We start from the raw sequence: 21,909 nt of genomic DNA, 5'->3' as shown, positions 1-21,909 counted from the left end.
AATATAAAATGATCTTTGGTAAATGAAGAGCTTAAGTTTGTTGGTTTGATTGGAATAAATATGTTTCCAGAGTTATCAACATCAGATGTGGTACAAACAGTATCTCTGTTACAAAACTTGTCAGCAAAAATAATAATACAGGGGCTGGCCTGGTGGCGTCGTGGTTAAGTTCACACGCTCTGCTCTGGCAGCCAAGCTTTCACCAGTTCGGATCCTGGGTGCGGACCTACACATCACTCATCAAGCCATGCTGTGGCAGGTGTCCCACATATAAAGTAGAGGAAGACGGGAACAGATGTTAGCTCAGCGACAATGTTCCTCAAAAAAAAAAAAAAAAACCAGAATAATAGCTGATTTTGTCTGATGTATCATGAGGGTTTTGTAGGCAATCTAAACATAATTATTGGGAACAAGTAAACTAAAAGGATGTAAAAAAGATGAAAGTTTTTGGACAAACTGTTTAACAATAATTATGTTATAATCTATGTACTTAAAACAACTTAAGATGATGGCTAACCACTTTAACGTCACATCAAGTTTTTAAGAATAATCTAAACATAATTGTCAGGAACAAAGAATTTACATAGATAAAAACAGGTACAAATTTTCGGGTACAATAATTATGTTTTATGCTTTGTACACTTGAAAAATAGCTTCCAAAATCTTTTTGGTAAGTTAAATAATAAAAACCTGTTGAGTATCTAGGTCATTTCCACATAAGATAAACTACTAAAACTGATTACTAAGCATAGATTTACCTGCCTCTGGTCTCTTATCTTAAAGAAACTGGAAAATGCTTGAGTGTGTTAGTAAGCATGTTTTGTGCATGCTGAGCCATTTTCTATGAGAAAGCACGCATTTCTAGAAAGTCTGTATACAAGGAAAGTAAAATGTATGTTTTCAGTAAAGAAAGTATAAAGAATAGAGATGTTTCTGCTTGTTTTGTTAAGAAAGATAAACCTGTCCTAAAGGACAAGGAAAGAAAAAAAGAAAAGGTGGCATGGGACAAATTCTTAAATGTAAAAAGTAACTGACGGAAGGTTTGTGGAAGTAATACCCTGAGGAGTTTTGTGCATGGTCAAGTTGGCTGAGATTAAAATGAATGAGTTACAATATAAAAAAAGTAAGCTGATGCAAAATTAGAACTTGGCTTTCTCTCTTAAAAAAATAATTTTCTTCAACTTTTGGTCTGCTCTTGATATAGAAGTTCAAAAGGTTTTCCTTTGAGTAAGTCTACCTAAAAGACAGAAAATCTATGTTTTGTTAAAATAATTTCCTATGTTCAAAAAAACCGAGGTCTGTTAAGGTTTTTTGACTGTTGTAACTCTCTGTTGCCTTTGACTACTTCTGTTGTCACCTCGACTGAATGGATAACCAAGCATTATTTCCTATTTGACCAAGTGTTTTACAAACTTTTGATATTTTTGATGAACTTCTGCCAAAATTAAGGTCTTTTGACTTTAAAAAAAAAAAAAAAGAACCTTTAAGAATTTCCAATCAGCCTTGGGACTTCTCAAAGAACTTGTTCGATTTCTATAAAGAGGAAAACATTAAACAAATCAGACCTATTTGTATGTTAAATTACATGGGAAACATTATCAAATAAATGATAATAAGCCTTCCCAGATTATACTGTGTGGGTAAATGTTCTTACTGTAAGTGTTTTAAAAATTATACAACATTCCAAAACTTCTGATCTGTCCTGGTTGTCAGTCATAATTCTAGTTATTATCTTAAAGTGTTGTATGTTACAGAAACAGCCAAATGTCTTGTCAATTGCCATTTTTTAATGTTTTGTTATATGCAGACAGATGTTATTTTACTCTGATGTTTTTGCAAATGTATTTCATCTTCAGAGAGATGCATGGAAAGGACTCTGACATTTGCTCTAAAACAAAGGTTTCTGATAAACTTTCAGATTATAAAACCAAGCTGGGTAAAAACTTAAAGAACTACAATAGGGAAACTGATAGCCTCATGAAACTGCTAAGCGAAGATCAAAAGTTGATATCATGGGACTGAATAAACTGATGAGGATGTCTATAATTTTTATGACTTTTTCTTCGAAATATTGCTGATTTTTTAATGTTTTGTTTGTCCAGGTTTAAGGAAAATTTTTCCCTTTTCTTTTAAGGAACTATGACTTATAACAATTTGTAAACAAAATTAAAGCATTTATCTTTTTCTCCCTATCTGATCCCTCTAGAATTTGAAATCTTTTGATGAGTATTCTTATATTCATGGCAATATAGTTATTTGCATAAGTTCAATAATAATCTGTTCTCCGTATAGCAGGACATAATTGGAAACAGTGGTTATATTACCTAAGGCTTTGACTGGAATGTCATATTTGAAAAAAAACATAGACTCAGATACGACAAGACAGCTTTTGAGGAACAAAGACTGGACTTTACAGAATAAAGCCACTTGGAAATATTGGCCTGGTACATTGCTTACAGGGTTCCCAGTAATTTTACTAGGTAAGTAAGGAAGGTCACTTCCCTGGTAGCTGTAGGAACCCCAGGATATTTTGGGGACCTGGAGAAAAGAGGAATTCCCCCAAATCTGTAGGAACTGCAGGCAGAGTCTGAGGACGAGTCCTTGGTCTGCCTTTCCTGGCCTCAAGAGGCCTTTAAAGTTCAATCTGAGATTCCTTATGAAAAGTTCCAGCAAAGCAGATTCAAAAGAGTATACATGATCAATTGCTATTCTTACTGTACTTATGTAAATAATTGGGCCAAATTTTTTTTTTAAACTAGACCTAGTTTACAAACCAATGAGTCTTTGGCTATCTTTGGTAAAAATGAGGGTGATTTCAGAGATAAAAAATTGTGTTTCAATATAAGCTATAATATACATCTATGGATGATGGATTTTGGTTCTGTTAATTGTCTCTGAGGTTTTTGCTTTGTAGCTGTAAACTGGACTGTATCCTGAATTCTTCTAGTTTCCTCAAGTATCTGCTACAGATCTCCAAATTAACGTTTTCAACCTTTTTCTGTCCTTTTTCATTTAGAATTATTGAAAACTAAAACCACCCTTTTTCCTGAAGCCCTGAAAACTAAAATTGGACAAGAATGACGTAAAATCTTATTTGACATGGGAGCTGGAACTTAGACCTCACTCTGCAGTACAGGTCCTAGAAACTGCTTGGCGAGAAGAGGAATTAACTTTCTTTAATGAAGACTTAACACAGACCCTAAACCAAATTAGTCAAGGATATCATAAAGTACAGATCACAGTAGACAATGGGGGAAAGAAAAGTGTCCAAGTGGTCAATGAATATAAATGTCCATGTAGAGGATTCATAGGTGGCATAACCTGCTTTTCCTCTGCTCTCTCAACTTCACTACCTACCCCCATTGGAACCACTGTCCTGGTATGTGCCACCATTTTTCTCTTCTTTCTTTGTTGGAAATGTAGAAAATGTTGCCGGTGTCTCCAACAATGTTGTTGGTCTGCATTAAAACAATGAGGAGACCAAACAGCCTTAATAAAGGTCAGAACTAACTCTCTTTTCCAAGAAAGAATGACACAACTTAAAGGGCTTGCTTAGATCCACACTGTCAGGTTTAAGCTTCCAGAATCTTCCCTCTTGCAGCACCCCTCATCAGCAGGAAGTAGCCAGAAGATGTCAACAGCCTTATTCCTGAGCACTTCATATGATTATGAAGTTACAACTGACAGTGTGGAAATTGTAACAGCTGGATCTTAAGTTAGCATGAGGGAAGCCACTTAGAGAAAAGAAGCAATATTGTAACTATGACCCTGACTCACTAGTCTCTGTGAATACATTCCAGCCTGCACGTAGGCTAGATGATTAAGCACCTCTCTCTTTCACAAAATATATGATCTGCTAGTTCTATGACTCTTGCTTACGTGCATCTCCCAGCTGTGATAAGACAACTTTGTTCTCTGAGTTCCCAGGAACATGATGACCTCCACAAAGAAAAATTCTGTTGGTACCCATCACAAATGACAGAAGAAAGAGATAACATGATGCCTTGAAGTTTGTCACACCGGATAGTCGACATCCCTAACCCCTCTCCTTTCCTGCCCATTTCCCCTGTGCAACTGCCTCAAGATTCTGCATCATTTTAAGACGGTTCTTCAGGACACTAGTCCGCCATCTTCCGATTATGCTAGATAATCATATAAATTTGCCTTTCTCAACCACCGGCTTGTTTGCAATTGATTGGCACCAGATTGTGGTGAGCAGAACGAGCCCCATTTTGCTCAGTTACAGTTTGGCCTGCCGTGAACTCAGAGGAATGATCAGTCTACCTTACTGCTCGGGCTGGAAGACTCTGAGACAAGATTCTCATACCCTCCAAGCTGTAAAAATACGGAATGCTTATTTTCTGACCTGTAGATCTGGGATGCTCTTTCACAGGCAGCCAAAGCATTACATCAGATATCTTCAAACTTACAAACAACAATTATAACTAAGCCGTGATGATTCTTACAATTAAAATCAATCCTCCCTCTACTCGTTCCCAGAAATTCTCAGAATTGCACTCCGATTATAGTTGTTTTATATTTAACTTTATGACAAAAAGTGAATGTACCATAGCCCTCTTCATTCAGTGACTATAAGTTAAAATACTCACAAAACGTTAGTTGTAAACTTCCATTGTTTTAAAATTAGTCTCATGGTAAAAAGTAAATATTTTAGTACTTCTCTGTCACCATCTTTTATCCAGTCTGTATTTTTTTTAATTTAGCTAAATCCATAGTTCCACAAACAAGACTCCCAAAGTAATGAGAATATACAGGATAAAAATCTAGTCAAAACATCCTTCCAGTACCTTCTAGGTTTCAGTAGAAGGAGTCAAAGAATGAAAAAAAGAAAATGAAAGAAAGGGAGGGCAAAAGAAGCTGATATAAAAGATTTTCCATAAGTTCAAGAGAATGACAGTAATGCAAAAAAAAACTAATAAAGATACATAAATCTTACATTCTAAAACTGAAAAAAAAAAAGGAATTCAGACTGTACTAAAAATGAGAGCATACATATGCATTATGGGGTTACAGTATTCATGTTGGAACAAGAAAAAGAAAGATATGCCAAGGATATACATCCCCCATCATTCTAACAGGGTCTTGGTATCTGACACTCAGAAAGCGACTTCCTTAGTTTCTGCTTCTGTCCAGACTGATATTAGCATTACAGAAGTGACAGAAGTCACTCGGCGAACCAGATGTTACCACATCACCCCCGTTATTGAGGCCAATGGTGTGGAACAAAACAAAAGAAGGTTGTCTACCCCAAGCAAAGGCGGTCCTTTCCCAGCCTTTCAAATAATGCTACTGAGAGCAGGAACATTTTTCAAAGACTTAATAAGCAATAACGCCTATAAGCTCTTGTCGGGTAATCTCTCTTTCACTGTCTCACACCATAGGTCTGAACGCAGAGAGGGAAAAACATCCTCCCCCTCCCCCACCAGCCACGGGCAGCTAGAAGCTGGGATGACACCTGCCAGTTTCCAACAGGGAAAGGGGTCCGCCCACATGGGAGCAGCAGCAGGAGGCACAAAGGAAGGGAGCAGTGGGAAAAGGGATGCAGAACCATACGTATAATGTTGAAATGTATGCCATGTGGCAGCCTAGAGTGTCACAGGAAAACAGTGACTCTCGTTTTGGCCTCCTATTGCCACTGCGACCTTTCCTGGTCGGTGAGTCAGTAGGAGGCAAAAATGCAAGTGCTTATTGTTTTTTCCCTTTGAAATTTAGGGCTGTTCAAAACTGTGAATTTCAAAATCACAGCACGAGCTACGTAATTTTTAGAGGTGCATCTTTTACTGTCTTCGCTAGAAACAAAATAACATGAAACGATAGTTTGTGTATGTGTGTAAAACTGGGACTAAGATCTGTCTACATCTAGTAGACAGAAGTTGCTTACTGTAAGCTTAATAATTTACCACCATAACACAAAATATAGACAGTAGATTTAAAAAGTAATCATCGTGAAATTAAAATATCAGCCTTACACTAAGCTAAAGGGTCTCTTTTCTGAATACAGAGACCTCAGATAGGTCTAACAAAGAAAAGCAACATACAAGCCAGTTAGGTAAACGGCTAATAAACATGTTCATTTGAAGGAGTCCCTGGTTGGCATCGATGACATGTTCTCATTGAGTCTCTGCTACCTGCAAGGAAGTGCTGCCCCACAGAGCACTGAAGGGAAGTTGGACACAGTCCTCTTCCTCGAGGAGAGTTTCACCCAAGAGCAAAGATAAGGAAAATGTCCACACAAACTGACAGAGGTGGCAGAAATACCAGGAGACATACAAAGAATGTATCATCAGGTTTCCAAGAAAACATATTACATTTAGAAAACTGGAATTAGCTCCATAGTACAGATGGCATTTTAGATGGTCCTTGAAGGATGTGCAGCATCTCAAAAATTGGAGACGAAGATGGAAGGTGCAAAATTTGTGTGCAGTATTTTCTGAATTGTGCTTCACAGACTCTGATTCTGAGAGAAGCTAACAGATGTGCTTAAATCCAAAAAAAAGGGTCCCACAGTCAAATTTAAGTTCGGAAAACACTACACCCTACATCCTCCCCCCGTGGAAACTGACAATGCACGTTAGCATAGGGAAGGCTCTGAGGGAGAACTGCCATCAAGTAACTGTTTAACCCTCGTCTCCCAAACTTAGCTGACTGAAGAACCCATTGGGACAACATCTATCAATTCTTCAATTTCAGAATTACTGTCTAAGCAAAACTGGGACAAGGCGTATTGTAGAATTGAGACTTATTGCAGAATGCCTCCAACACCAACCTGAGAAGCAGCCTCAATGAATAACAACAACAAACTGAGGTGCTGCCCCTGTGTGGGGGTGTTTGTTCTTTTAAACATGCTTTATATATTGAGCTTTATGGCCCAAATCCATAATGAATAGAGGATTTCAATAGTGTGTGTACATTCTTTTTACTGAAACATTCTTTTTACTTCATTTTATGTTACAAAAACAAACAACTACAGAACAGGAGAAACACACTACTAGTCAGAGAGATCAAGAAAAGAAAAGTAACCATAACAGGAGGCAGTTGTGTTCAAGCTAGGAGCAGCCCATCAAAACGAAGACGGGCACAAAATACACTCTCCCACCACTCGGTGCAGCCACATCTTCTGTTTTCTCCCTAAGCCTAACATTAACCCTCAAAGCCTATGGTCATTCAATTAAAGTTAAAGGCTAAAGGTGCCCCTTTTTTCATGTTTGATATGAGAAGTAAGTATCCTAAAACAATATTTTAAAATAGAAACAATTCTGACAACCTTGGAAATTTCTAATTAGCATTTGTGGCTACTTTATTTCCTAAAGATACTGTGACTGTGAGTATAGAGAGGGATACTTGTTCCAGCATTTATTAGAAGAAATTACCTGTGGTTGGAACTGAGGAACAGGTGGCCCTTGCATTCCTTGTGATTGCTCATCCATTGTCTGAAGCAACAGGAACTTAAGAACTCTGCAAAAATGTAAAGTTGAACTTTAAATAATGTAACCATTACCAAACCGTGTTGTTCATCATATGCCTGATGCATGCATTCAAATATTAGAGATTTACTTAATGCTCCAAAAAGTATCCATTAAGAAATCCCATGTCTTATATCTGCCATTAGCTATATCCAAGCTACATTTAACTGACACAAATATTCAGTCCCAACTAATCCACTTCTCCAAAGTAGCCGTATGTGCCTAGAAAATCCTGTTTGGTGAGACGAAGTTCTCTCTTCTCCATTAGACCTTATAGATCAAAGACACTTCCCTTAGCCTCCCCAAAAGAAGGTAATTCCCCCAGTAAATCTCCTATAATCACGGTCAGTGTTTTACATCCCTCACCTTCATATTCTAAAAATGATAGTACTTTGGTTCTACTGTATGTCCAACTATAATGCTTACTGCAATTTTTAGGTTTAAACTTAAAAGGCGAGCCCTTACATGAGGGTGTTTACTCTTTTACGCATACTTTGCTTATAATCACAACGCAGACAGCCAATAACTCAGTCAACACAGGCTGAAGACCAACGATACAACAAGTGCTGCAAGAGGCTCAAGAACTGAACTGCAAACGAGACACAGCCATTGCCCGTCCAGAAGCTACTTTCACACCAATTCCACACAACCCCAAGTACTTCCAGGTTCTTTGTAAGTGTTATTTTATAACTAAAATCATGTGGTTTAAAAAACCAGGGTCCACTTAAACAGGATTAACAGATGGAGAAACTAAAACACACCTTCACTTCATTATACTCTTTAAAAAGCAAAAAAAAAAATATTCTGGACATGAGTCACTTGTATTGCAAATATTTTCTTCCATCCTGTGACTTGTTTTTTCAAAACCTTCGCAATGGCATCTTTAAATTAACTGATGAACAGAAATTCATACATTTAATAAGGTCTAATTAATCAATTTTTTCCTTTACAATTAATGCTTTCGTGTACTATTTAAAAGTTATTTCCCTACTCTAAGTTTTCACACATTATCTTCTAATGTCAGCTTTATTGTTTACCTTTCATATTTAGATCTGCAATTGATCTGGAATTAAACTTTTGTATGACATAAGGTAAAGTCAATATTTAGTTTGTTTTTCCATATGGATATCCAATTGACTTCAAATCATATATTGAAAAGATTATCCTTTACCCCACACTCGACTACACTGCTACTACATGACGCTTGTCATGTATCAAACATATATATACACACACACACACAAACACACACATACACACACTGTATTAATTCGTGTAGCTTTATTATAAAGTCTTGATATGTGCTTAATCACAGATCTAATTTTAACATGAATTTTACAATCAGCCTGCCCATTTCTATTTAAAAAACAAAAAGCCTGTTGGGATTACACTGATTTTATAGATCAATATGGGGAGAATTGACATTTTAATATTGGGTCTTCAAACCTATGAACATAGCATATCTCATTTATTTTAGGTTTAATTTCTTTCAACAATGGTTCTGGTCTTTCACATCCTTTTTCAGGTTATTTCCTAAGTATTTTATATTTTTTGATAATATTATAAGTGGTGGATTTTTAACTTCAATTTTTCTGATAAGGTACAGAAATACAACTGATTTCTGTATACTGACCTCTTATCTTGCAAACCTGCTAACTCCCTTATTAGTTCAAGCAGCTTTTCTGTAGATTCTTGCCCTACTGCAGTGGCTGGAACCTCCAGTACAATAAACAGAAGTAGAAAGTAGACATCCTTTTTTTGTTCCTATCTCAAGAGAAAAGCATTCAGTCTTTCACCATTAAGTAAAATGCAAGATACACATTTTTCAAAGATGCCCTAATTTATCAGGTTGGAATACTATCCTTCTATTTTTACTTTGCTGAAAGATTTTGTAAAGAATAGATGTCAGAGTTTTGTCAAATGCTTTTTATGCATCTGAGATGATTATACAGTTTTTCAGTTGTTAAAATGTTGAATCATGGGGACTCATTTCTCAACGTTAAATCAGTATTCATTTCCCGGATGAACCCTACTCGGTCATGATTTATAATCATATTTATATATTGTTGGACTCGATTTTACATACTAATGGATCCGAGAGGGGAGGTGAGGGAAAGAGAAAGAGAATCTTAGTAATGAATCAGAATGCCTTTCACTGTGAAATCCAAATCATCAAAATCAGCATTTCACATCTAGTGTCCCACAGATACTTTCACATGACAGGGCATGAAAAAAGGGGTGTCCTGGTCAAAGACCTCTGTGAAACACGATTTACTATATGGAACTCAGAGAATCACAAAAAATATTAGCACACTCAAGGAACCAAGCAGACCTGCAGTTTAAAAAAAAAAACAAAACTTCACTTAAATATTTAACTTATTTAATCACAAAACGCTTTCTTTGTGTAATGTTTTTTTAACATCCCACAGCTTGACTAATCCTAAGAACACACTGAAAAATTCTGTGCTAGATTATAATAAAATGGGTTTCATCATACCTACTAATGTGTAACAACGTCTAAGCAAATAAAATTAAGAAGGAAAGAAGCCTAAGTGAGAACAAAAAAACCCATAAAACTCAAAGAAAGCTTAGAAGTGATTTAATCTAACCATATGCATAACAGGGAAATCACTTTTACAGTATCTCAGACAGAGGTCACAGGGCCTCTGCTCAGAAAATAAAAGTCTGTATGAAATTCTCATATTGCCTGTAAGCTTAATAAGTACAATGAATAAAAAGCCACAAAATTTTCTTTGCATAATATCTAACATGGTTCCATGTGTCACTTGATTCTTAATGCTATTACAGGATAAGAAGATGTCAATGTTTATACACTGATTTAATACAATGATTTATCATATTTTCAAAGGCCAAAGATATTTCTCTTTCCACTAATCTCCTCATAAATAAAATGAAAACAGATTTTACTATGTTAAATATCTATTCAGTCTTATAGATTATAAATTGCATGTTGCAGGGACCTATCTGTGTCACCCACAGCTGTACCCCCAGGGCTGAGGTCAATGCTTGGCACAAAATAGGCGCTGAACAAATATTATTTAATGAATGAATGCATCTACATCTGTCATAAAAACATCAAATAATGATTGCTACAGTTAAATTAAGTCTAAAGTCAATGACGAGAAAAACTATGATCAAATTCAAAAAATCTGGCAACCTATCTTCGATCAAAAAAGGCTGCCCATGTGCACCGGTCCTGTGGCCTAGTGGTTAAGTTCAGTGCACTCCACTTCAGTGGCCCAGATTCGCAGGTTCAGATCCCAGGCATGAACCTACACCACTTGTCACCCATGCTGTGGCGGCATCCCACATACAAAATAAAGGAAGACTGGCACAGATGGGAACTAAGGGATAGTCTTCCTCAAAAAAAAAAAAAAAAAGGCTGCCGAAAGACGGTGCTGCCTGAATTGGGTTTTAAATAACGAACAGGAGAAGTTAACAAGGTTCAGATGAGCCAAGGAAGAGAGAAATTCAGGGAAGAGGAAAGAACACATCGAACATACCCAAATGCGGAACACAACATCTTATAAGTAGTTTCAAATTAAAGTTGGCAAGTGGTAGGAGACAGGTGGTGGGGAATGAGTAGCAGAACATTAAGCTAACAATGCGGAAAGGTGGCAGTTCATGAAAAAATTTTTTATGATATTTACTTTGTCCAGTTGGTATCAGAGAATTAACGTTGGGTTTCAAGCAGCTAAGAGAGAGAAGTTCACTATTTTTGAAAGACAACACTTTGTGCCATGTGACAGAGTAGAGAGTTCACAACCACATGATAAGGGCCCTCACCAAAGTCTTCTTACCTGACCTCAACTAGCTTTCAACACACTCACTATCTCACTTTCCTGAAATGCTCTGTGATCTGGCTTTTCTCCACATTTCTAAGTTGCTTTTTCTATCTAACATACATGTTGGAATGCTGTAAGCCTTGAATCTTCTTTTTTTTTTAAAAAAAAAAAAAACAAAACCTACAGTCTCTCAAGTCATCCCACCTAGTCCCATGGCTTTGAATACCATCTGTATATGACTGCTCTGAAATTAAGATCTCTACCACAGGCATCTCTTCTGAGCTCTGAGCTACAACACCAATATCCAACCGTCCAGCTGATATCTCCACCTTAAATAGAGGATTCCATCTCCTACCCCTCCAAAGAGAGAAACTGCTTCTCCTCTACTCTTCTCTATCTCCTTACACACACCATGAGGTACTCAGTTGTTCCAGACACAAAATTCTTAAACTTTTGGGTCTCTGGACCTCTTTATCTGAGAATCCTAAAGATTTTTGTTACTGTGGGCCATATCTATCAATATTTCCCATATTAGAAATTAAAACTGAAAACTATTTAAAATATATACTAATTCATTTACAAAAAAAACAGCAATAAACTCATTGATGGTTATATAGAACATTTTTTATGAAAAACAGTTACGTTTGCAAAAAATTAGAGGCACTGTTTCACATTCTGCAAATTTCTGTAATGTCTCTCTTTAGAGAAGCAGCGTCTACAGTCAATCTCTTGAGATAGGCTGTTTTGGCTGAAGCATATTTTTAAAAAAATCTAGTCTTATACAAATGTATAGTTGAAAAACAGAGGAGCATTTTAATATCCATTGTGAATACAACTGTGGATAGTCTTCTTTGAAACTTTGACTGCAACGTGGACTCTCAAATGTTATCAGTGAACTTCCTTCCATACTCTGTTCTAAAATCCAATGGTTTCTCTTGCCCTTTGAATAGATCTTTTCACTCCTGCATGATTTTGTAGTATCACGCACTGGTCATCTGAAATATTTTAGTTCACTGAGTTACTCAGATCTTCTTAATGTTGACCATTTCACTATACAATATTAAAAAAAAACACATTCGATAATATCACCACTAATCTCATCAGAAAAGTTTTTAAACATCCAGAAAGATGTCAAGCCGATAGCGATGAATACAATTTTTCCAAAATTCTAATTTTCACTTTAATAGTTCGAGTTTTGTCATTAGTAACAAATAATGTCTGTTATTTTCCTTTAAATGACACTTAATTTTCAAGAAAAGGTCTACAAAACACCAAAGTCTGAATAACCACAGTTCATCTGTCAGCCATTCTTTCAAGTAAAAACACTGTTTCATGAAAAGAGTGAATTCCTCAGCTTGCTCTTCCAACACCTGCACGAATGTTTCCTCGAGACAACTTTGATTTGCCACATGGGTACTGTAAGCATAGCTCCCATCTCATCACACATATTTAAAGATGTGTGCTCACAGGTCGAGACATGATCAAAATGATACTCTCTAACTGCTTCATCAAGGACATTTTTAAATGAAACTTGCATTTTTTTTTATTACAGTCACACAGAAGGTAAAGAACACAAAGACTAGTATAGTTTGGTGTCACTTCATTGATTCAAGCTAAGGTACCAGTGGCTTTACAAATAGTAACGTCTTAGTATTATTACAAAATTCATTTGACCTTGCAGAGCACATGGAAGTGTGTCAAGGACCCCACCCAGCCCCCAGCCCCAGAAATCTAGAAACCACACTTGCAGAAGAGCTGGTCTAGTCAAAACCCTAAAATTCATCCTTTATTCTTCCCTTTTCCTCATCTTCCTGCTCCCCATATCCAATGCATCAGTAAGTGTCATTTGTTCTGTTTCCAAAATGTATCTCAAATTTGTCATGTTCCTCTATCACCACTAATACCACCCTACAGGATATCACTTATCTCCACCAGGCACTATTTTAATAGCCTACTAATTGGTCTCTCTTTTCCACCATTCTTTTCACAGTGCAGATTTAAAAACATAAATCAACTCATAACACTCCCATTGTTCTTAGAGTAAAATCTGAACTCCCTGCCAGATACTGCAAGGCCCTGTAAATAATCTCCTGCCTACCTCCCACATTAACCCAACCCAGTCCTCTCATGACTATCCTCCATCAACACTGAACCCCTTCTGTTCTTGGAATCTGTTAAGCCCTTCCTGGCATCAGGGCTTTGTACTCACTGTCCTCTAGGCCCGGAATCCCTGAAGGGCTAGCTCAAAATCAGGTCTACCCTAACAGCCTCTCCAAAGTGGTACCCCCATCCGGGTATCTTTCACGTCATCACTTCTGTTTCTATGCAGCAATGATCACAATCTGTAATTATCTTACTTTTTACTTGTTTATTGTCTATTTCCTCTGCTATAATCCAAGTGACATGAAGGCAGGGACCTGTCATTTTGTTCTCTGCTGCATTCCCCAGAAAGTACATAGCATAGATGGCCCTCAACCAATACCTGCTGAATGATGGAAATGAGGAAAAGAGGAGAGATTTGAGATCTGCTTATGTTAAGACTTTTAGAACTTGCGACAGATCAGATATGGCTAGTGACAGAAAAGGAAGTTAAAGATGACTCCAAAAGTCATCTTTAGCTTGGGGGACACAGTACATGGTGGTAGCACCATCCAAATTAGATAACAGAGGAGGGGAGGTAGGGCAGGATACAGGATGAGAATGATACAGGAAAACCTCATGGTGATCATTAAGGGAAAGACCATATATATGATGTTCTATAATAGCCAAATTCTGCCAAGTAGAATCTTTGGGTAAGGGAAGTTCAATATATTGTCTTGTAGTTTTCATACCTATTAGTTTTTTATTAGCCCAAGGTTTTCAATGTGTTTGAAAAGAGTTCTTCTCTTAAGCACATTACAGTCCCCCTAAAATCTTCCAAATACTACAAATAGTTTCACATATAGCCACAAGTTCAGTACACATTCAAGTAAAACAATCTTCCCCATTCTGGTGTGCAGTCATATCTTTTGCAGAAAATAAAACTACAAAATCAGGAATTTGAATTTCAGATATAATAGCTAACTCAACGACAAAACTAGTTAGTTTTAAGAAACTGCGTCTATCAGTGGATTAAATTTCACAATTCAAACGACTCTAGGAAGAAAATTCATATGACCTGGTAAGAAAATTAATAAATAAGACACAATATATTGTAAATAATAAATAATACAGTCCTCAGTGAGCCCATATGACAACCATCTGAAAACCTGAGCACTGATCATTACATCACCATTCCCTAAACGAAAAGAATACCTTTCCTACTACCATATTTTAATAAATCTGCGAAATTTATAAAGCTGAGATAAAGCAAATTAAATCATGCTAAGCATACTTTTTTGAATACTATTTGACTTCAGAATAACTACAACTAATGTATTCACCTTAGCCAAAATCTTCATCAAAATGAGAAGATCTATTCTGTCTATAGACATCCTCAATAAATTTCACCTTCAAAAATTTAATATTCTTGGGGCCGGCCCCATGGCCGAGTGGTTAAGTTCACACGCTCTGCTTCCGCGGCCCAGGGTTTCGCTGGTTTGAATCCTGGGCATGGACATGGCACCGCTCATGAGGCTATGCTGAGGAGGTGTCCCACATGCCACAACTAGAAGGACCCACAACTAAAAATACACAACTATGTACCGGGGGCTTTGGGGAGAAAAAGGAAAAATAAAATCTTAAAAAAAAAACCAACTTAATATTCTTTCCAGAAACTGGCTTAATATAAACCAACATATATTTCAAAACACCAACCTGATTCTTTGTCAATTATAAAATATAGCATTAAAACTCAATAGGATTTTTTTCTTTTGAGGAAGATTAGCCCTGAGCTAACTGCTGCCAATCCTCCTCTTTTTGCGAGGAAAGACTGGCCCTGAGCTAACATCCATGTCCATCTTCCTCTACTTCATATGTGGGACGCCTGCCACAGCATGGCTTTTGCCACCAGTGCCATGTCCCCACCCGGGATCCGAACTGGCGAACCCCAGGCCGCTGAGAAGTGGAACATGCAAACTTAACCGCTGCACCACTGGGCCGGCCCCTAGAATTTTTTTTTTTTCTTTTTGTTTTAAAGATTGGCAGCTGAGCTAACAACTGTTGCCAATCTTCTTTTTATTTTCCTTCTCCCGAAAGCCCCCCAGTACATAGCTGTATATTCTAGGTGTGAGTGCCCCTGGGTGTGGCACGTGGGACGCCGCCTCGATGTGGCCTGACAAGCAGTGCCATGTCCAAGCCAGCATCCTCACCAGTGAAACCCCAGCCGCCTAAGCGGAGCGCGTGAACTTAACCACTTGGCCACGGGGCCGTTCCCCTAGAATTTTTTTAAAAGAGGCTTATGTATATCTTCGTGAGAAAATCATTTGGTACATTTTATTTGTGATCATGATTTTTTTAGTCAAAAGAAATTATAAGTAGCCACTGGACAGAAAAAAATTGAGAGTTAATATTAAAAATGCTTAGGTAAAGAAAAATACTTCTTTCATTCTACAACAAAAATTATTTAACAGTAAACACATAAAGACCAGTCAATTTTGCAATCTTCCAAATTCAACTTCTAACTTAAAGCTTAAAGTAAATCCGATTTGACTAACAAAGGGTATGTACAGATTCTATTCATTAAAAAAAGACTTTCTCTTTGTTTCCAAACATATTTTGACAATTCCATCACGCTATCCGTTTTCTCTACAGCCGTTCTTGACACAGTATTAAAGCTTAAATATGTAACTATGCACATACCAAACTAAAGAGAGACTTCAGATAATGGTTTTAGAAGTTTTTCTTTTCTTGATTTTTTAGAATTCTAAGAGTTGAAGAGTATATACTAATCCAAATTCACTTGATAGTTTCCTTTTCTTAAAATGAAGTTTCCTTTCAATCGTCAAGGTTATTCATAAAATCTCCAGTATTCCTTCTAGTTATATGTAACATTTAGATACTCTATAAGAAAATATTAATATTATTTCATTAACCAAAAAAGCAATAACTTAGGAATAACAATAAAGAGGATCAATGGTATTAAAACAGCCATATTACTCGTGCCCAAAAGAAAGTCACTGGCTTAACTGTATGTATATGTGACACCTAAAAAAGTGAAAGAGTATCATGGAAATTTTAGGGTAACTGATACTTGGCAGGGTCTAAATGCTCAAATCCAGAATTAAATATTTATCTTGGCCCCAAAGTCACCATTCAAGCAGGAATATTCCTGACCTCACCCTCCTGTCTTCATTTAACTAACTGAGTCATCCAGTAATTCCCGTCATCAAGCAAGTGACATTTCCGTATCAGACAACACAAAGAAAATTAAGTAGGAGTACTCAGCGTCAATAGTTCATTCACACATTTCTGTCTCACTACCAGGACATTTTTAAGAGTAATACAATAACTACCAGAACTTTGAAGAGAAGGATGAAGGTTTCTTGGGCATCACAACCTCAACAATCATAGTTGAAAACATTAACCTAGCACCAGTCTTGGCTTCTAAATGCCACTCTCCACTTAAAGGAGTCAGGGTGCTTCGGAGAAATGGCTGATTCCAGGGCTGGGACTAGGAAAGCACAAGCTGAGCCTGAAACATCTTGTGCCAGAAAATACAGTAGTGTTCAAAGAACAGTGTGGACACGTAAAAAGGACATAGAGCCAGCTTGAAGGGGTTCCCACTGGCCATGTTTGGAACAATCTGAGAGTAAAGGATTATAATCCACTGAATAAAATAAGAACCCATGAGTCCATAAAGATCTAAGTTGATAAATAGTGGGAAAAGGGCAAGCTATTCCTTACAAGATAGTGTCACCTAATAAAGAAAGAATGATGGAATTAAAAAGTCACCATTTGCAGTGATCAGGGAAATAACTGATTCAGGGAAGAGGCAACAATGGATGCTAAACTAGTGGAAGAAGTTATTTACAATGTCTCAAATTATCTCCCCCACACGCAAAAATACTTATTAATTACAAAATAATAAAGAATAATGTCATATTAGCGAAGCTGGCAGATATCACCTTAGCCAAATGACCAAAGTTAACAGCACCAGTACAGGACATAGAGACGTCAGGTAGCTGCAAATATGATGCACTTAAAGAAAACGTAACTTCTGTGCTATTCCTGCCCAAAAGGCAAACCCTGAATTTAAACATGAGGAAATATCAACTAAACCGAAATTAAGGACACCTATCAAATCACCGGCCTCTACTCTTCAAAACCATCGCCGTCTTAAAGGCAAAGCAACACTGAAGAACTTCTCCAGACTCCAAGAGGCTGAAGAGACACAAGGGGATACGAGACACAACCCAAGATTGTCTTTTCCTAGAAAGGACATTATTGGGACAAGCTGAATGAATGATGGAATCTGAATAAGGTCTGTATATTAGTAGTAATATTGTAACAGTGTCAATTTCCTGAGTTTTATCATTATACTGTGGTTACGTGAGAGAATATCCTTGTTTTTAGAAAATGCACAATGAGGTACTTGGGGGGTAACAAGGACATCACACCTACAACAAATCTCGAAGGTTTCATTTTATATATTTTTTATACTGTTATACACATGATAAAACAAATGTGGTAAAATCTTAACATTGGGGGAATCTGAGTGAAAATTATATGGTAATTCTTTGTTCTGTTCTTATAATTTTTCTGTAAATCTCAAATTATGTCAAAATTAAAAGTTCGAAAAATAAATCTAAAGATACAATATAAAAAAATGTTATGCTATACCAGTGTCTACAAAGAAACAGCGGCATACCTTTACGACAAAACTTTGCATTTCTTCCAATTAGAATATTACTACCAGGAAATATGTTATTTAAAAAACTCTTCAGTCACTACTATGATTCAATAATCTATTACTTCTCAACTTTGGAAACTCATCCTTTCTAGAAGTCTGTACTAAACTAGTCTCTTAAAACATTATTTACACTAGTTTTGGTACAAAAAAAAAAGTTCCTATAAATACTAAACACCTCAAAATAATGAAAAATAAGCACGTCTGTGCACACAGCTGACAAATCAGAACGGCTCATTCCAGGAACGGCCCGGGATCTGAGGAAGATTTAAAACCGTGTCATCCGTGAAGTGAGACCTGTGGAAGAGAGCTATGCATGGGCTCTTCATGTTTCACTCTTTCGTGACAATGACCAACTGTATCGCTCCTTATCTAATATGTAATTTGTATTATTAAAGAGTCTGGAAGCTATTCCCTGGTACTCATTACACATTTTTTTTAAAGTATTCTCAACATAGAAGCAGTTAAAAATGACAACCCAAATACAAAATAATAAAATTACAGCACTGGAAAAAGATTGGTAGAAAATCAAATTCTAGCTTAAATCTTGCCCACAGTTTCCTTCATAAGGCAGGGTGTTCCGTCTTAACTTTGTTAACAGTCTAATAGGCACAAAGAAACGTACATTAGAAATAAACACAAAACATGGTGACTGTCATGATAAAGAAATGCAAATTTAAGCAACAAATATTACACAATTGATAGCCTATGAAAATGACACATACTTAAAAATTGTAGGGGCCGGCCCAGTGGCACAGCCGTTAAGTTCACATGTTCCAATTCAGCAGTTCAGGGTTCACTGGTTCCGATCCCAGGCATGAACCTACGCACCGCTTGTCAAGCCATGCTGTGGGAGGCATCCACATATAAAGTACAGAAAGATGGGCACGGATTTTAGCTCTGAGCCAGTCTTCCTCAGAAAAGAGAGGAAGATTGGCAGCAGATGTTAGCTCAGGGCTAATCTTCCTCAAAACAAACAAACACACAGAAATTGTATATAATGCTTACCTGAGTGCAATAACCTTTCTAGAAAGTACTATGACAATAAACATTAAGAATCTTTCATACACTTTTCCTTAGTAGTCTTAACCCCGCCACTCTCTCCTAAAGGAATAAATGAGTGAATTTTGGATTACATACAAGAATGTCTATCAGAGAAGCACTTCTCATAAAGGAAAACTGGAAACAATGTAAAGATCCAACAATAGGAAAATGGCTAAATGAATTACAGTAAATACATAAAATGGAACACTAGACTGACAAAATGTTTATTAAGAGTTTTAATGATAGTTACAGATGTACCCAATATAATGTGAAGTGAAAAAAGCAAGACTCTGAGACAAATTTCCATGTCATACGTACTCAAAGGATACCATTCTTAACACTATCAATTAGTTAATTGTGTCATTATTTGTTTAAGCTATCTATCATGCCAAAATGTAAGCCAAATGAGGGTAGGAAATTGTCTATCTTCTACATCATTGTACTCCAACAGTGCCTGGCACAGAGGTAAACATGTAGCAACCAAAAATTTGCCTACGATTCTAATATGAAATCATCATATATGAAATCACAAACAGCAAGCTGCATGATAAAATGCATAAAATTATCTTAACACTGTTTTTAAGAAAAGCATTATTTGTATATGTATATGGGTATGAAAACAGGTACAGGTAACCTTTGCTTCCAAAATGGCAAAATGATAATTCAGACCAACCCTTGCTCTGCAGAAAACTAGGTGCACAAAATAAACTTTTTTTTTTTTGGTGAGGAAGATTAGCCCTGAGCTAATATCTGTGCCAGTCTTCCTTTACTTTGTACATGGGATGCTGCCACAGCATGGCTGATGAGTAGAGTAGGTCCGCACCCAGGATCTGAACCCACAAACCCCGGGATGCCAAAGCGGAGCACGCTTAACTTTAACTACCCAGCCACGGAGCCGGTCCCCAAAATAAATATTTTTTAATCTGCTTTAATGCATCACAGAGCTATGGAAATAGTAAAGAATTAAAGGATCACTATCTGAGGGGTGCAAGAAACCAGGAGAAGAGAGTCTGACACTGAGCATTTTGTCCCACTAAGTGTTGTACTGATTGTGGAGGGGCAGCCATGATGCTGAGAGGCTGTACAGTGTTTCTTTAGCCTCTTGGGACTGGAGAAACAGAAACTGGTCCACGGCTCAACAAGGGGCTCGGGTGGACAACCCCATCATTTGGGTTGGGACCTTCAAAGCCTTAAACCTATTACATGAGAGAGTTCTCTAGTCACTAAATCATGTGAAATCCTGAAACTGGATTGAGGTGATCTGATAGCTACCACCCCCAGACACCCGGCAGAAACAAACTGAAAATACGCTCCAGGGGAAGGTAATCTCTCAGGCTTCAAATTATTCCTATCAATAGTCCTGTACATATAATATCAACCACATAATAAAAAATAACCAGGCACCCTAGTAAATAAGACCACAGGAACAAAAATCAGCAGAGAGAACGGGCAGACCAACAATGACCTCAGACGGAAGGCTGAAGATGCAGAAAGGAATAATAGATAAAGGCAAGAGGGCAAATTTAAATAAACACTATCTGCATAAAACAACAGATGAAAGTGACTGTCGAGTTAAAAATGAATCTAGAATTGAAAACATGAAAACTGACATATAAACAGAAGGGATAAGTGAAAGTGTTCTATGGTTCCTATTAGAATATCTGGGAAAAGGAAGAGTACAAATTAACATTATCTTTGTTACTTTTCTAGTCTATGTATCTTTTTTAAAATTTATTTTAGCACTTCTTTTTATTATGGTATAATTTATATACAGTAAAACTGCCATTTTTCGTGTGCAATTTCTGTAAATTTTGACAAGCACAGTCATGGAAGTACTACCAGACTCAAGACTGGAACAGTCTCATGAGGCTGCACAATTCCCCCATGTCCCTCTACACTCAAACTCTCCCCCAGTTCCTGGCAACCACTGATGTGTATTCCATCCCTACAGTTTTGCCTTTTCTAGGATCTCACATAAACAGATATCATACAGAACACAGCTTTCTGAGTATGGCTTCCTTCACTAAGCATGGTGCACTGCAGGTTCACCTATGTTGATGCACACAGTTTGTGCATTTTTATGGCTGAGTAGTACTCCACTGTGTGGATGTACCACAGTCCATTTATCTATTCTCCAACTGTAGTACATTTGCATTGTTTCCAGTCTTGGACAACTACAAAGAAAGCCACTATAAACATCTGCATACAGGTTCACATGTAAGTTTTCATTTCATGTGGGGAAATATCTAAGAATGGGACTGCTGGATAATCCTAGATTTTAATAGGTTCAGGATGCATGTAAAATGGAAGGTCTTTATTTGGTATGATAGCATAATAGACAATGAAAGTTCCTAAACCCTTCTGCACCCCACATGCCCTCCTTGTGGTCTCAGCAGGTTTCTCCTCACTTACTTTTTCCTTGTTTACTGCTCTAACGAGAGCATCACACAGCCTGGATTTCACATTTGTCTACTGGACTCGTATCTCTGTCAAGTCATCAAGTGAGAAGGAAGGAAATGAGAGAGAGGATTTCTAATAAAAATTACGGTAAATTAAGAAATACAACAAACGTTTCAATTTTGTGAAAAAGTAGACATTACCTCCCCCTCATTATTCAATGAATTAAAATAGGTCTAAAATAAAAATAGCTAATTGTATGCTGAAAGAATATAAACTTCGTATTTTCCCTGGAAAACTAAGTCCATTATGAGGACAGCTGTTTATGAATTCCTGCTCCTATTCCTATAAA

At 37.0% G+C, this 21,909-nt stretch overlaps 1 protein-coding gene across 8 annotated transcripts in view; it reads right to left on the bottom strand.

Moving 5' to 3' along the window:
- Nucleotides 1-21,909, bottom strand: part of NEK7 (NIMA related kinase 7) — a 160,728-nt gene that overhangs the window by 84,510 nt on the left and 54,309 nt on the right. For 7 of the 8 annotated variants that reach the window (XM_070602455.1, XM_070602456.1, XM_070602453.1 and 4 more), the window contains one exon: nucleotides 7,392-7,476. The exons of the other annotated variant lie outside the window; for it this stretch is intronic. In XM_070602455.1, the coding sequence (XP_070458556.1) occupies nucleotides 7,392-7,448 (57 nt within the window). In that variant the 5' untranslated portion in view covers nucleotides 7,449-7,476. The remainder of the gene's footprint in view (nucleotides 1-7,391; nucleotides 7,477-21,909) is intronic. 8 annotated transcript variants of the gene reach the window in all.

This window comes from Equus przewalskii, chromosome 31 (assembly GCF_037783145.1).
Source record: "Equus przewalskii isolate Varuska chromosome 31, EquPr2, whole genome shotgun sequence".
NCBI classification, from domain to species: Eukaryota; Metazoa; Chordata; class Mammalia; order Perissodactyla; family Equidae; genus Equus; species Equus przewalskii.
Note: the sequence above shows the minus strand (reverse complement) of the source record. Positions and strands in the feature narration are given on the sequence as shown.